The 17148-nt window shown below is 41.9% G+C and overlaps 1 protein-coding gene across 1 annotated transcript in view; it reads right to left on the minus strand.

Annotated features, from left to right (window-relative positions):
* The window catches only part of DPP4 (dipeptidyl peptidase 4), a 78463-nt gene that overhangs the window by 41364 nt on the left and 19951 nt on the right, over positions 1–17148 (minus strand). Inside the window, exons 6-11 of the mRNA XM_034785567.1 lie at positions 12414–12466; positions 12234–12306; positions 9645–9765; positions 7734–7894; positions 5076–5179; positions 112–247 (exon numbers count right to left, since the gene is read on the minus strand). Of these exons, the coding sequence (XP_034641458.1) occupies positions 112–247; positions 5076–5179; positions 7734–7894; positions 9645–9765; positions 12234–12306; positions 12414–12466 (648 nt within the window). The remainder of the gene's footprint in view (positions 1–111; positions 248–5075; positions 5180–7733; positions 7895–9644; positions 9766–12233; positions 12307–12413; positions 12467–17148) is intronic.

Consider the following 17148-nt stretch of genomic DNA (forward strand, 5'->3'; position numbering starts at 1 on the left):
TCACATAGTCTATGTATTACACAAATATGTCTGAATATATTTTTCTTTCCTCAACCCCACTCTAGACTCTTATTTATTAAGTCATTTGACTATTTACTCCATTTTTCATACCTCTGGACATTGCCACATTCCATTCTCTCTTGTAAAGTCACAGACCACAAGGACTGAAAAATTCTGAATCCTTCTGAGCCACTGCAGACAGATCCTTTCATCTGTTACCCATGTTACAGCACTCAAATAGTGATCCCTGGAAATAACAAATGCTATTAAATGCTTCAGTATCTTCCATACACTACTTTTCTATATAGTGGTGTCCAACAGTTCATTGAACTCTACATATTCAGGTCTTACACTTTTAGTTGCAGTGAACTTTTCAGTTGCATTCAATGCTACAGACCTCAGTAACCCATTGCAATGCTTGATGTCTATTGTTTAGCCATCAGGTAATGCCTCAGCTTGCTTTTATTCATACAGTAAGGCACTTGCTTTCATTCATACAGGGTGGGCAAACTATGGCCTGCGGTCCGGATCCAGCCCGTGAGCCATTTTAAGCCGGCCCGCGAGACGCACCACGCAGCTCGGCCCTGCTCCGGAGCTCCAGCTGGGGCATTGGGTTGGGGCCGCACCATGCGACTTGGCCCCTCTCCAGCGTTCCGGCTGGGGTGCAGGGTCAGGGCCGCGCCACGCAGCTAAGCCGGGTCATAGCTCTGCTCCGGCTCCTACACGCTCCAATGGGAGCTGCAGGGGTGGTGCCTGAGGATGGGGCAGCGTGCAGAGCCGCTTGGCCGTGCCTCCACATAGGAGCTTGAGAAGGGACATGCCACTGCTTCTGGGAGCCTCTTAAGGTAAGCGCCGCTCGGAGCTTGCACCCCCTGGGCCTCTCCCCATGCCCCAAACCCCTGCCCCAGCCCTGACCCCCTCCCGTTCTCCAAACCCCTCGATCCCAGTTCAGAGCACCCTCCTGCACCCCAAACTCCTCATATGCAGCCCCATCCCAAAGCCCACACCCCTCCCGCACCTCAGCCCCAATTTTGTGAGCATTCATGGCCCGCCATACAATTTCTATCCCCCGATGTGGCCCTCGGGCCAAAAAGTTTGTCCAAAAAGTTTGCCCAGAAAGTTAGAGTTTTTGAGTGTCAGCATCCCACAAGAATTGTAATTAAATGTTGACAGAGACATTGATGGACGCACTCAGAACTGCTCAACAGCATGACAAGAGCCCTGTACTATGGATGGTATGGGTCTGAGATTTTGGAGTTTTATCCCACAGTCTCAATGAAGTTCTAAGAGGTAGTGAAGTGACAACCTGAAATCCTTGGTTAACCAGGGAGTCCAGATAAAATGGAGATTTTTGTAGCTGGTCCTATGCACTTCCTAAGTGGGACCTATTATCCCACTGACTCAGTTTGATATCGCTGGGAATCCTGTGCTTACTATGAAGGCCTTTTTGCTACTCAAGTATCTTAGTTCCATCTCCAGAACATCATCTAGCTGAGAACTTTGCTTCACAGGAAGGACTTAGAATCAAAGAGAAAAGCTTTCACTTCTTTAATTTTGCACTCTATTTGCATGAGCTCCTCACTCTATTATAACAAAGGGCAGCACCCACAGAATGCAGTAGTTCTCATTCCCAACTATGATCCCTTACTCTTGTGTGTAAAAAGAGAAGATAAGGTTACGCTCTCCCAGTATGACAGGGATAATTACAGCAGGCTTTGTGAACTGATCTAATGCAAATGTCTTCACAGGACTTTGCTCTTAGCTCTACAGCTGACATGTTTGTCAAAGTTCATGTTTCTTCTCTCTCCTTCCCTTAACAATCAGCTGACAAAGAGCAGGTGGGAGATTTTGTGGTGAAATTAGTTAACTGTTTCTGAGACCATAAACATGCCCCCTCTGCAAAAAAAAAACCTGAACTTATTATTTACTTCAACCACAACAGCTGTACTTTGTCAGATATGCCACCTGGCTTCCTGGTCTGATTATTTTCGGGGAATTTCTGACTACAATGTAGGGATTCTATTCATACATATATAAAGTGTATAAATCTATATTTCTGTGTTGTGCAGCCCATGGCACTTGGCTGTGGATTGTAATGTTCTGATAGGACACTTGTACTTCAGGTTTTATGTTTCGTGAACAGTTTCAAATTTAATGTTTCATTTTAATGTTGCTGTTTTCACTGTTATGGAGCAATACAGCACAAGTCACGGGGAAAAAAAGGAAATTGCAACAAAGGAAATGGCTAGAAGAAGGAGCCTTTGATGCTCTTCCTTCCCTCCTCCCACCCATGCCTCCAACAGTTGTTTTCTGTGGTAGTTAGAAAATAAATCCAAATTTAGTAATGAAAAGCATTTAAAAAGTTGGTTTTGTTTCTTTAAATTGAGAAAGCTGACACTTCTGCAGGAAGATGTAAATGTCAAACAAGACAAGACAATTAAAAAAAAAAAGACAACCTTCATTTTGTTCAAAGACTTCTTGCAGCTTTTTTTTTAATGACCATATTTTACAACCAATAGGTAGACTGGAGTGTACCTCTGGTTTTCATGGATTTTTATATTTGTGATGTGATTGATTCAAATTACAGGGATGTCAGGCAGTGTAAAAGTACTGCATTTCACTTCCTTGTTTTCTCCCTGGAAAGCGTACTCCTGCAATCCTCTACTACAGTGGGTTCTCCCACTCTGTAAATTTCTCATTTCCCATAACGGGTACAAACGGATAGTCTCACAGGGTGAAATCCATCCCTGTGCACAGGCCTGGGCATTACTTATGTCTCACTTAACCATCCCACATGAACACTCAGCACCACAGGGATCTAAGTGGGATTTCAATGATATACGTGTTTTGTGCTGGCCTTCTGCAAATGCATAAATTTCACCAGAATGTTAAATGGCAAAATGTTGCCATTTCAAGCATTTTGGCAAATGTCTCAGAGAAATGGTCAGAGTGCCCCTCTGGATAAATGCTACAATTTATGAGAAATTCCTAAATCCTGAGGGCCAGACCCACTCAAAAAACACAGATGGTGAAAGGAGCCTCTCTCCACATTGTTTTCTTTAGGCAGAATAGACATCCTCATGCTCAGAGGGCAAGGACCCCATAATATCAGGGCTAATGCACTAGCTTGTGCAAAAGAACACGTGTCCTGTCAGCACTCTGGGCCCAGCCAGCAAGACTTGATATCAGTGAACAGAGGTGCACGTAGCACCAGCTTTAAGCTTGGTGAAATGGCTATGCTCCTTGGGAGTGCTCAGCAGCATTGCATAGGCAAATGTGTGCAGACATAATATCTCCTGGAGCTCCCCCTGGAGTAGTAAGGCCATGCACACTCCCCAGCCCTCCATGAAGGGCTGTACTTAATGCCAGAATTTAGCCATACAAGGGTGAAAGTTTACCACTCTCATAATGAAAATGCCAAAAAACCTGCCTGCACCCCCTTCTCTATCCCCAGCTGGCACTCTATTTACAGTGGGGAAAAATCTATCTTTTCAAAACAGGGAAAACTTGAGACAAATCCACACTATTTTGGGGTTACTTTTCCCTCAGCAGTGAGAATGTTTTCTATACAGTCCCCACTATGAATACTTACATTGCTTTACATTAAACCACATCAACCGCAGACCATCTTTTATTTATTAAACTTCACTATCGTGTAATTCCAAGAGAGGTGGGAGTTGTGCATGGGGAGGGATGTTTGTAACAGCATCAAGTGCTTCCTATATCCTTACTTACAAGATCAAGGTTTAATTTAAGTGCTACATGTAACATATTTGATCCTAAGCAGACTTAGACATCTGTATTCTTGAAAATTCTGGGTCTGATTCACCATTGTGTTAGCCCAGATTTATATGGTATTACACTGATATAAAACTAGAGTAATTCCAGTAGAAAATCAGGCCCTGTATTAGGCTGGAAGGGTGTGTGCACATTATTGTTTTGAGCTAAGAATGATATTGTTCTGCTTTCACTGGATGCTAGTGAAATAGAAGGAGATTTTTCTAAAGAACAAAGAAACCAATTAAAAACTAAACTGAAAACAGATGTTTATTCTACACTTCTATCTAGAAAACTTCAAGAGCTAGCTAGCATCATCAATATTTTGTGGAATTATTGTAGGGCTATAAAAGAATATATGAACAATATATTAATGCAAACAGATACATGAGGTTGGATATATGCTTCAATCACTGATTCAGTTAATACAAAGGATGTTGATTTTATTGTGGTGAGGATTGGAATGGAATATCTCTGTAATTTTGGCTGTAGTTATTTGATAACACAGCAGAGGATGCTGTTTTATTTCCTGACTAACAGGCCTGCTTTGCTTTCTCTAAAGATTATCACATCTTTCTGTGTGATACAGTACACACTATCTCACTGTCTCTAAATCCTTACTGTAAACATCAGACACTTACACTCTGTAAGTCTACAGTATTGTGGAAACAGGAGTCTTTGGATACAGAATTGTGCATGTATGTGTTAAATCCTTTTGGTTGCTCTTTTCAGAATACTCAAATTGATGTCAAGTAATACGTTGTCAGTGGCATTTTGAGAAATAAGACTTTTAATTTACTTTCAGAATTGCTGGTTTACACATTTTAAGTTTAATCAGAGGAACTTTGCTATGTTACCTCACGATATAAGCAGTATTGCTTTAAAATGAGCCAATGAAAACACAGTGGAATCTCCTCCCAGTGAAACCAGATACAGTGAATCTTCATTTACAGTGAAATAGTGACAATTCTAAATTTTTTTCTCAGTGCATTGTAATGTGCAAATTGCATTTCCACATGTAGTCAATTTCTGCTGATAGTAAAGCTGTTCTGTGAAATGACTTCACTATAAGAAGGATCCACTATATATGATGAGCCAATAACGTGTCATATTCTGAGCACAAGAAATCTGGAATATGCCATCACCTTTAAATTATTTTTAGAAAGAATAATCTCTGCATGGGCTTTACACAGTAAATCCTGTTCCTCTCTGAGCAGTGTGATAATGTAACTCAGTGATATATAGTTGTAATCTAGGGCATTCACAGAGAAAACACACATACTATCAAAACTACTTACCCTGATATTATGCTAGCTGGTGCAATAATTTCACTGGAATTCACAGTGGGAGGAGCTTGGGTATTCACAACAAATAACTTTACAGTAGGATTTGCAGCTCCTGCCTAAAAAAGAATAAAATGTTTCACAGTATTTTTGAAGACGATAAATACTTTCTAAGTGAAAACAACTCTTGAAATTAGGGAAGACTGCAAAGAAACTAAAGTGCAGCAGCAGTGAGACAGCAGTACCATATAGATTAGACTGTGTGAAGAAACACAATTCTGTTCAGATGAGCACATACACTTATCTTTTTTATTAAGAGATTAGCCAGATAGTTCTAATAAAAACATTTCTTCATTTATAAAAATAAATATCCATAATTGTGTTTGATATATTTTGTCTTCATGTACCGTATTTGTTAATATACCATAACTTCTGCCAGAGGGTAGGGCTTATTGCTCTCCAGCAATAGTTTATATTCAACTCCCCTACATGTGTGTGGGGGGGTGGGAGGGGAGGAGGGCAAACAACCCTTTACCATGGATTCAGGAAGCTCTGACATCTCACAGTAATATATTTCCTGAGCAGATGCCCTCTCCTCTAAGGCTAGGTCTACACTACCCACCTGAATCGGCGGGTAGAAATTGACCTCTCGGGGATCGATTTATCGCGTCCCGTTGGGACGCGACAATCGATCCCCGAATCGACGCTCTTACTCCACCAGCGGAGGTGGGAGTAAGCGCCGCCGACAGAAAGCCGCAGAAGTCGATTTTGCCGCCGTCCTCACAGCGGGGTAAGTCGGCTGCGATACGTCGAATTCAGCTACGCTATTCACGTAGCTGAATTTGCGTATCTTAAATCGACTCCCCCCTGTAGTGTAGATGTACCCTAAGAAAAGTCAGCACCATCCCTTTCAGGTCATTGATTTCTCTACAAATGAGAATCACTCAGAAATGCTAGTAATTGGAGTTAAAAACTCATAGCTGATCCCTCCTAAGACCAGCAATATTTCATGCTAAAAGGGACACATACTTCTGCGGAGTTCAGTGAAGAAGCAAACAAATCCACTACCTTGTGTCCCTTGGTGAGATCTTTATCCAACAAAAACATTGCCAGTATCTCCTTCCTTACTTGGTCACAAAGCCCACAACAAATGAGAAATTAAAACAATCAATCTCCTGGGAGCTATTGACTGAAACATCCCAAAACATGACCCAATGATTTCACTGAGGATGGTGCTTTTTATGGTACAACTGAAATGTTCCTGATTCTCTCACACCTCTCTTCCTCTCTCTGGCCTCCCAGTCAGAAACATTTGCTGTGAGATTTGTGGACAGAAAGTGCTATGTAAATGCAAACCTTATTCCACACCTGCTGAGTTTAGCTTCTTAACAGCCATATTCAAGTTGGGATCCCTGATGCTATTAGTCAACTATCCGTCCGTTACCAGCTGGACCAGTGTTAACATCACCAAATGAAGTTCAACCAGCTTTTCTTCTGTGTATGTGCCTCTCTGATTCATTACGCCTTGCTATCTTTCATTCAGTTTCCCCCATTCACTCTGCTACCTAAGGGACAAATTCTCCTTGCATTGTGGGCATACAGTGGCCATCTGGCAGTGGAACTGGTGGAAGGAAGCGGTGCACTCTAAGATATCAATGATAGAAGGGCATAGACAGGGCTGTCGCTAGCTATTCTGGGGCCCTACACAGCCCACCTGTGGGGGGGGGCAGGCCTCCGTGTGGGGGAAGGGGGTGGGGCTGGCTTGGAGGACAGGGAGGAACTACCCCCAGCACTCACAGCGGCTCAGCTGGGGCTGGGCCACAGCACTTCCTGCCGCTAGTGAGTGCAGGCCCAGCCCTGCTGCATTCCTCAGGGGAGTGGGAGCGGGGCTGGGACAGGGAAGGGGCGGGAAAAGGCAGGGCTGGGGAGGGGAGGGGAAGGGGTAGGACAGGGGCTTGGGGAAGGGGTGGAGTGGGGGCGGGGCTGGGGCAGAGCAAGGGGGGGAGCCATGGGGAAGAGGTGGGACTGGGAAAGGGTGGGAGCGGAAAGAGGCGGGGCGGGGGGATGGGGTGGAGTGGGGGCGGGGCGGGGCTGAGGCTGGGGCAGAGCAAGGGCGGGAAGAGGCGGGGCAGGGTGGAGGCTTTGGGTAAGGGGTGGAATGTGGTACCTCACATTTCCTGGTGCCCTACGGAGCTGCGTACTTGGCATATGGGTAAAGACGGCCCTGGGCATGGGTGTGGACAGTGACTCTGTGACTATGAAACACACTGCCCAATATTACCCCTCCTTCCTCTATGGAAGGCACACATCAACCAGGGGCTGAGGATGTAGCTCTGAAGAGGTTCTATGGCCTGCAGGAGAGAATTCTATTAATTAAAGCCCATGCAACACCTTCATGCATAGTGCCATAGAACAGCATGCCTCACTATCTCCATCACTGCTTGTCATCCCTTCAGTGGTTCTGGAGAAATAACAAAACCTTAAATCAGACTTTTTCCCCCTGAAGATAATAAAAATACGTTAACAGTGCCAGATGCTGTTGACCTCAGTAAGAGTAATCACAGCAAGCTGTTGAGGAGAGACAGACAATATTTTCATTAGCAGGAAGTGATTAAATGATTAAGAGAATAGTCCCAAACTGCTGAACAACCATATTTAATAAATAACACAGACCTTGGGATATGGGAGTTTAATGGTCTTTGGATACTGCAGCGTGTCTTCTGCATAAAAGGAATACTCCATAACAGGAACTTCTGTATCATTAAACTCTGCATATGCTAGAAAACTGGCATTTGGAGACCACCACAGAGCAGAATGGGTGCCAAACATTTCCTCTGAAAGAGATGCAAAGGCGTTCTTTTGAAGTAATAGCTGCTAAAGCGGAGTCTGCATCTGAATTATTGTTCTAATTTGCTTTGCACAGATTTATGCTGAAGTTCAGCAACTGAAGTACAGACTATTTGCCTGGGTTCTAGAATTACATAGTAAATGAATGCTTACAACAAATAGCCTTTTATAGTTATACTTCCTGAATCTGGCTGCAATAATAAAAAAAAATCTGTACTGGGTGCCAGTCCCGTCATCTATCACACACTTCCCTTACAAAATAAATGCATTTTAAAATAACATAAAATCTTTATCACTTTATATGTATAAAATTACCAAATGAGGTTTCAATCTTGTAACCAAGTTATCTGGAAGTAAAGCAGATCTACTGCCAAGTCCAACCGTGGAAGGTAAAGCCAGACATTTAAAAATTTGGCATACATTCCTGTTTTAACCTATGCACACAGAAAACAAATATGAATTCTGCAGAGATTTACGATCATGGATCCCCACTGACCTCACTGGTTAGACTTTAATGGAATTGCACGGGGTAGAATTTGGCCCAGTATGTCCAAACAGCCAGTGAATGGAATGGCCATAACTAAAACCAAGCACATGTGGCCTCAGTAATCGTTAAACTATTAATACAGTATTTCCCAAACTTTTGAAAGCTGAGCTTCACTTAAGGAAAATGAAACCAGCTGTGCCCCCTTGTAACCTCATGTGGTGTGAAAGGCCTAAACACCTTAATTTATAAATCTTCCATGATCTCCCAGCTTATCTTTCAAACCTACTCCACCTACATCTTGCAAAACACTGGAGTAAATCTTCATAACAGACTTCCTCTTCTTTCCAACACTTTGATTAACAGCAAATAGTTAACAATGTTGACATTTTAAGTATCCTTGGCATGCATACGAGTCAGTACTCACTGAAGTGCAGGGGAAGTTCACACTTCACAGCTGTTATTTCAGGCTTTCTACAAATTCAGGCAGTTGTCTCTGCATTGATTACATTCACGTTTTGAAGATTCTCTTCATAAGGATAATGGATAGAGTTTTTTTTTTTTTAAATGAAAGCTGAGACTATGGGAACAATTCAGAGGTCTAGCTCTATCCCTAAACCACCCATGGGGTAGAGGCAGAGCAAGCAAAATATTTTGGAAAACACTGCATTTATTAAATTACTATATTTTAATATGTAGGTTTTTCATTTACAAGAATAGCAAGCTTTTTTATAGAACTTTTCATCCATAGTTGTCAAAGTGCTTTGCTTCCATTTTTCAGATGGAGAAACTGAAGCACAAAGCAGGGAAGTGACTTGACCAAGGTCATCCAGCAGGACAATGGCAGATCTGGGAATATAACTCATAAGGTCCTATTCCCAGTCCAGTGCTATACCCACTAGGCAACACTGCCTCCTTGTTAGCCTGGTCCAAAGGATAATGCACTGGCCTAGAAAGCACAAGACCAGGGTTCTATGCCTAGATGTACCACTGACCTGCCACGTGACATTAATCAAGTCATTTCACATCTTTGTGCCTCTGTTTTCCCATTTGCAAAATGGGTATCATGATACCTACTTTCCTTTTTAAAGCATTTTGATTTCTGTGGCTGACAAGTTCTATATAGTATAAGCTAGGTGTTGATACCATTTAAGGTGCTCTCTTTCCTCCAGGTATTTATTTTTACATATTTTAAACAGACTACCAAATAAGTTTCTACATTTTCTTGTAAGATAAAATATGTAGGTAATTACCTTCATACACCCAGTCAGCTATTCCATTAAAAATTTTATTTTCTTCTCCATTTGTGGTGATCTGCACACTCGACACACCTGGTGATTCTTTTATGTAAATGTTATTATTCCAAACATATGCCTGTAAAAAACCTCAAAAACTTAGTTATTGCAATAGTTACTGTTAGAATGCAATGCTAGAACAAGTCACAGAGTTCCTTCCTATTCCCTTCCCACTGTCTTATTTGTCGCTCTTTCAGATGGCAGGGACTGTCTTCGACAGTTACATTTCACCAAATACAATGCAGGCATTTAAAAAATAAAAACATTATTTATTAGTATTAAATTAATTAGTAACAGAAAACACTGGAGTAGTGAGTGATCTGGCCTGTGGTCATGAAGAGAGACCTGGGGGGAAAAATCATCAGGTGTTACTAATAATCAAGAGATAAGTGCATCTATAGCACTTTCCATCTGTTGATCTCAAAGCGCTTTACAAAGGAGGTCAGTATCATCCCCCATTTTACAGATGAGGTAAAGTGAATTGCTCAAGGTCACCCAGAGGCCAAGCCAGGAGCAGAACGCAGATCTCTCAAGTTGTAGTACAGTATTCTATTCACTCAGCTACACTGTCTCCCTTGTATTGATCTATATTAAGTTTTTAAAGCCCTATTATTAATATTGTCTCTAGATGAGGATTTATTTTCTTTCTTTAGTAACTGTGTTTTATTTCACCTGCCTGACAATGGAAGCTGTAAGCTCTTTGATAAAACACTGGCAAGGGCCTTAGTTATCATGTAAAGTTTGTAACGATGGTGCACTCCTTTGACAACTTTTTACAGCAGGCAGGACCCTGTAGTTTTTCAGGAGCTCTGTATAAAGTAAGATGTGCAAAACCCTATTCAGCATCTCTAGGCCATTGACACAGCCAACAAGAATGAACAAAGGCTATTTATCTGGTTAGCTTGTCATGGGAGCAAGCATCTCCAGTACAGGGTAGGAAATCCACAGACCAACACTCCATGTAAGGAATTCATTATAGACCACAGCTGCTATGACAACTTAGAGGCTGCGGACAGTAGCTGCAGGCTTTGGACAATGGCTTTACATCCTGTGTTTTGATTTGGGGTCAGGGAGGATTCTGTCCCCCTAACACTTCTATAGGTCCCACCCCAAATTAAAGATGATTTACTCAGGCTTTACTCAGAGGATGAGAATTTGGCCCTGAGAAAGCACACAGTTCATTGGCAAGCAATATTGCTGGAGTGGGGTATTACTTCCTGCTGTTTTGTAGACTGTATAGATGGGCCCAAAGCCTCCACTATTTACAGAAATATTGCTCAGAAAAATCACTAAGGCATTGCAATGCTTCCAACAGCAACAGGAAGGAACTGTTTGACCTTTTTCTCCAGCAGTGGAAAAACACCATCATTACAAATCTGTGCTTAATGTGGGCATCACCCCTCTATGATGATATCCATACTGTGGTTGTGATGCTAGCAGACTAGATACCAACTCATGCCAAAGCCCCAGGCCTCTCTGAACGCTTACAAAAGCAGAACTGGAAGCCAGGCCAATTCACTGTGAATTTATGTAGATCAAAGTGATTGTTAAATGTATTAGAACGTATTTAGTGTTTAAACTTCACAAAAACTAATGGGATGCCACATGCTTTGTTTTCTCTTATCTGTATCTTCTTATAATGTAATAGCAAACATTTACATAGTGTATACCTCTGTAACTAAATAACCCATCAAATGAGAAAGAAGCCTTATGGAATGCAAATGAAGAACTTTAACAGAAAAGTACTAACTTCAAAGCAAGTGGTCTTTATGTTGACAATTGGAGATCAAAAACTAAATGAATTCCTCACTCTCCATCATCAAAGAAAAAACCCACACGGGTAATGACCCTGTCAGCTAGTTTTCTGTAAGAAGAAGCTATAAGTATGGACACAGGGAAAAATTCTTCACCTCTGAACTGTTTGGACTCTAACAGGGCAGAATAACTGAACGAGAAGACAGAGATCCCCATAGTTACTATGGATAGCCCTGAGAGACTTTTGGGAAACTGGTAAATTACTATATCTCTCCTACCATTTTAAATTATAGACTGCAACTCATCTGTATATATATTTTACCTTCTTATCCTCTCTATCACTCTCATTTCTTTTTCCTAGCTAATAAACTTTTAATTAGTGTACAATAGAATTGGCTACCAGTGTTGTCTTTGGTGTGAGATCTAGGATGCAAATTGACCTGGGTGAGTGACTGGTGTATAAGAACTGGGTGTAACCTGAATGTGTTGTCACTTACACCAAAAATGACAGTCTATCACATAGTTCAGCTTGCCTGAGTGACAAAATAGACTGGCATCTATGGGGACTGTTTGTGACTCCATTATCAGACTACTGTAATACTTCAGGAGTTCACGTTTGTTTGCTGGCTTGGTGAAATCTAATTATAGAACATACCACAAGTTTGGAGTATCTGCCCTGCTTTTGACAGTCTGCCCTGAGGTAGGCACTCATGGTCATGAGCCACTCCAGACAGTGTGACAGTGGTATTGGAAATGCACTGCAGAAATTTCATTACACTTATATTTACTAACCAGTTTGTGACCAACAGGTGACCAGGATATGTACTGGGTATCATTAGGCAGTAGATTCTCAGTTACTAAAGATCTAGGGAAAAACAAAACAAAAAGCGTATAAGAAAGACAAATCAGTTGAATGTCATTTCATTGCAAAGTAGCTTCAGACTATATGAATTTTCTGTAATAGCTACTGACCTTGTATTTAAATCATAGATGTGGTATGAAGCCATGTATGAATGCCTCCAGAGCTGCAAGAGAATCATTTTTATATTGAGAAACTAGATCACCATGACTGACTTTAGGAGTCCTGTGACTGTGTTATGAGTTACTGGCAATAATATCTGACACCTCCTCGGACTCCCATTTGGGAGAGGTGAACACAACCAACAGGCATTCGTGACTACCAATGGGCCAGACTGTCCTCACCTATGGAAAAGGCAGGAGAGGCTGCGGAAAGAAAATTCTGCAAGGTTCATCTTGAGCTTTCCTTAAACCATCCTCTCTGGTGGGAGCTGTCCAGATACCAAAATGATGACAAATTGATTACGATCAGAGATAGAGAGATCTAGGGAACTGGGGGACTGCAGTTTAGGCAAGGCATGATCCTTTCCATCACTAGAGGTCTGTAGCAATACTGAAGCAAGTCTTCAGTGCAGAGACTGGAGTAGCCCTGCAATTTCCCTGAGTCCCCTCCCACTATCTGACTGGTACCTCTGCTGTTTCTCTGGCACTTGTCCTTCAATGCCATGCTACTTCACTAAGCATTCAGTTGTTTCATGGTCCTGCTGCCTCCCAGGAATGACTCAGCGAGGAAGAGGTAACAGTTCCAAGTTGTTATATTTCCCACCTAGATTTTCATAGAAATCCATCCCATCCCTCACTTCTGCCTGTTGCAGTCTGCAGAGATCCAGCTTCATGTAGTTCCAGTGGGGGTGTATGAGTGGGGTGAGGGAATAGGATGGTATATGGGGCTCAAGGGATCCTATCTGGGATCCCTATGTACCATCCTATTCCCTCACCCTACACAGGGATGCTGTCTGGCAGGATATCAAAGTAGGTGACCAATAGATCTCCATCCATCGCTGCTATTAAATAATACATTTACTGTTTTGTTATTTTTCCAGTAAAACAAAAGAAAACAGTAGCTATTTACAAAACCAATATGCTACAATACACTCTATGATGTTTAATAATTGTTCTATAGCAGCAGACCATTAAATAATTTACTCCCTATACGTTCTTATTCAGTCAAAAGGTTTTTTTTTTTTAACTTTACCTACTCACGTGTCTTGGTGCTTACTGGCCACATGGCTATCATATAATATATGTTCATGTCCTCATGATTTATTGATTTGTGTTAGGGGTTTTTTTTGTTATAAAAGTTAATTTCTCTATTCCAGAAGCTCATCTTTTAATCCTTTAACAACCTGACCACTGAGAGTTTTGCATCGTGTCAACCCTTACAATGCTGGCATTTTCTTATCTCTTCAGGACTGATTTCACTGTATCTCTGTGATCCATTTGAAGTGATTAAATTCTACAGTGATAGGTACCATAAAAATGCTGATTAGATCAATGGATCAATCAGATCAACAGACTAAACTAACAGAGCTATAATCAAATGAATGCTGAGCAGATATTATTAAAACATATACTAAGTAGAGATGGGTACTGAACAAAAACCCTGTATCCAAAGACCACTGAAATTGTGGGGGAGGAGGGAAGGAAAGGTGGTTTGAAAACTGCATCGTGTTTTTGTGCTTCAGACCTAACTCTAATATGAATTAAACATTCATTTCATTGCCACTCTGGGAAATGCCTGCATTCTAAGGGTTAATATGATGCATACCTTTCAATGGCTCTATTGTACAAGAATTTAAAGACTAGCTTCTCGTACACAGAAGTTAACTTTTATGACAACAGAAAACAAAACAGCACACACCAATAAATCATGAATATATGGTATGTCTAATGTGATTACTAAGCAATGAGGCATGTTATGACGGGTAATACTGCAGAAAAAAAATAGTGAAAAGTTAAATTTTAATGTACAATCAAAAAGGAAGCATAGAAATACAGGATTCTAGTAAAAACAAAACAACATTGAATAATTGGCTGGATTTTCATGTGTTTAAGAATACTAGAGAAGTAAAATCCTTAGCAAGATAGTTCATATGTCTGGTTAATGTATTTTTCCCCAAATGAAAATTTATTAAGTATTGAGTCATAGTCATAAAAGTGTAAGAACAGATGATTGTTTGCAGAGATTTGCAGTTTGTACTTTATAAAAGGCATTCATTGTTCAAAAATTCAGACCACGTGGAAAGAGCTCTGTGAGAAAATCATCTACTATTTGCATACTGTGTAAGTTACCACTCACTGAGTCCTTCAGAATACAGGCACGTCTTTAATTTTTTTTTTTTTTTTTTTTTTTGTCAGCCAGCACACACATTATTGGACAGATTCTCTGCCCCAATATGTTCACTTGGTGCTGCTCAGGTAAAACCTTCCCATAAGCTTCCTGCAGAGGAAGCCCACAGTGTGGAGGAATCCTCAGAGGCAAAGAGCTAGTGTAGGGACATGTTAGGTAATGCAGAAAGGGTTGGCAGGGGGACTGACTGGAGAGAAATGCATTCCATCTATCACAAACTGAGATATATTCCTTCAGGGACCATAATCAGAGGGTGCAAAATGGCTATTCTAATCCATGCCAGGGATAGGGGCGAAGAATGGTTCCCTCACCTTCTGTGTCCAGCTTCTGCTGGCAAAGCTGAAAATCTGTCCCTATACAATATTTTACACACACACACACACACACACACACACACACACACACCTTACATTAAAGAAATATCATGAATGTTGCAAAACTGAGCACTCAAAATTTAGGAAATGTCAGAACTCGGGCTGCCTGTGCAAGAGAAGATTACTCACCTTGTGCAGTAACTGAGGTTCTGCGAGATGTGTGTCCCTGTGGGTGCTCCACTCCAGGTAATGGTGCATCCCTGCCCCTTTGCTCGGATAGTTTTGCAGCAGTGACCATATGGGTCGTGCAGTGCCTGCCTTGCGCGCCGTTGGCACTTCATCTAGCACACGCGCAACCCAGACTCCTCAGTTCCTTCTCTATGCAGACTCTGCTTTAAACTTGAAGTAGAGGGAAGGAGGGGGTAGTGGAGCACCCACAGGGGGACACATCCCAAAGAATCTAAGTTACTGCACAAGGTGAATAACCTTCTCTTCCTGTTTGAGAGATGTCCCTGTGGGTGCTCCACTCCAGGTGACTGTATAGCAGTGCCCTACTAGCATGGTAGGGGCTTCGAAGTTGGTAGGATAAGTGATAATAATACAGCTCGGCCCAGCCAAGTATCCGCTTTGCGTAATGTTTGGCCAAGGTGTGTTCCGAGGGACAGGTGGCGGCTGCATATGTTTATAAGGGGAACGTTGTTTAGAAATGCTACTGATGCGGATATGGATCTAGTAGAGTGCATCTTGGTCCCCACTGGAGGTTGAGTGCCTTTTAATTGATAGAGAGCCTCTGCGTGGATATGGCGGTTCCCTTAGACCATTCTGCCATGGCTATGAATAGTTTTGATGAAACTCTAAATCACTTGGTTCTGTCCGAGTAGAAAGCTAGTGCTCTTCTAACGCTTAAGGTGTACATCATAGCTTCAAATGCATTCTCATGTGGTTTGGGAAAGAAAGCTGGAAGATCTACAGCTTGGTTAATGTGGAAGGACAAGTGTACCTTGGGGAGAAATTTAAGTTCTTAATGTGACTTTATCTTTAAAAAAGATCATGTATGGCGGATCTGCCATGAGAGCCTCAATTTCTCCCACACATCTAGCGGATGTGATCGCTATTAGGAACGCCACTTTAATGGATAGTTGTAGTAGGGAGCAGTTTGCTAAGGGTTCAAACGGTTTCCAACTGAGGGCCATTAAGACCAAGTTTAAGTCCCAGGGTTGTGTGGGTGGTCTCACGTCCGGATAGATGGTCTGAGTGCCCCTGAGGAATCGCTTGGTGATTGGGTGAGTAAATATTGTAGTGTCGCCGATTTTTTTGGTGAAAGGCAGTGATAGCCATGAGGTGTACCTTTATTGACCTAATGGAGAGGCCAGATTGTTTTAATTCCAGCAGGTAGTCTAGTATCAATGGAAAAATGCAGATGTTGCAGTAGTTTGTCTGGCGGTGCACCAGGCTGTAAATCTCTTCCACTTTTGTAGGTAAGCGTTACGTGTAGTATGTTTTCTACTGTGGAGTAGCACCCACTGGACCTGTTCAGAACAGCTTAGTTCGCACTTAGAGAACCATAGAGGAGCCACGCTTTCAGGTGTGGCATCACTATGTTCGGATGTTGCATTTGACCCTCTCGTTGTGTTAACAGGGTCCGTCTGGAGCAGGAGAATGATTGGGGCACATGTTGACATCTGTGTTATGTATGGATACTACACTTGTCTTGGCCACATGTGGACTATTAGGATGACTGTGGCTTTGCCGGTCCTTATTTTCTGTATTACAGTGGGTAGAAGTAATGGTATTAGTGAGAATGCATAGAAGAGGTCTGTGTTCCATGTGGTCAGGAATGCATCTCTCATTGATCACCTTCCCAGACCTGCTCTGGAGCAGAATCTCGGACATTTGGTTGCAGGCATTCACAAACAGATCTATTTACAGGTGGCCCCATTTTCAGGATATACATTCCAGTATCACATCATTTAATTCCCATTCGTGGTCATGGGGAAAATGTCTGCTGAGTTCATCTGCTGTGGTGTTCTAGCATCCAGATAGGTAGGAAGCTGAGATGTGGATATTGTTTTGGATTCACAAATTCCAGAGGCTCATAGCCTCAGTACATAGTGAGTATGATCGGGCTCCCTCTTGGCTTGATATACAGAACATGTAAGTAATGTTGTCGGTCATTACTCTTATG

This window comes from Trachemys scripta, chromosome 11, assembly GCF_013100865.1.
Source record: "Trachemys scripta elegans isolate TJP31775 chromosome 11, CAS_Tse_1.0, whole genome shotgun sequence".
NCBI classification, from domain to species: domain Eukaryota; kingdom Metazoa; phylum Chordata; order Testudines; family Emydidae; genus Trachemys; species Trachemys scripta.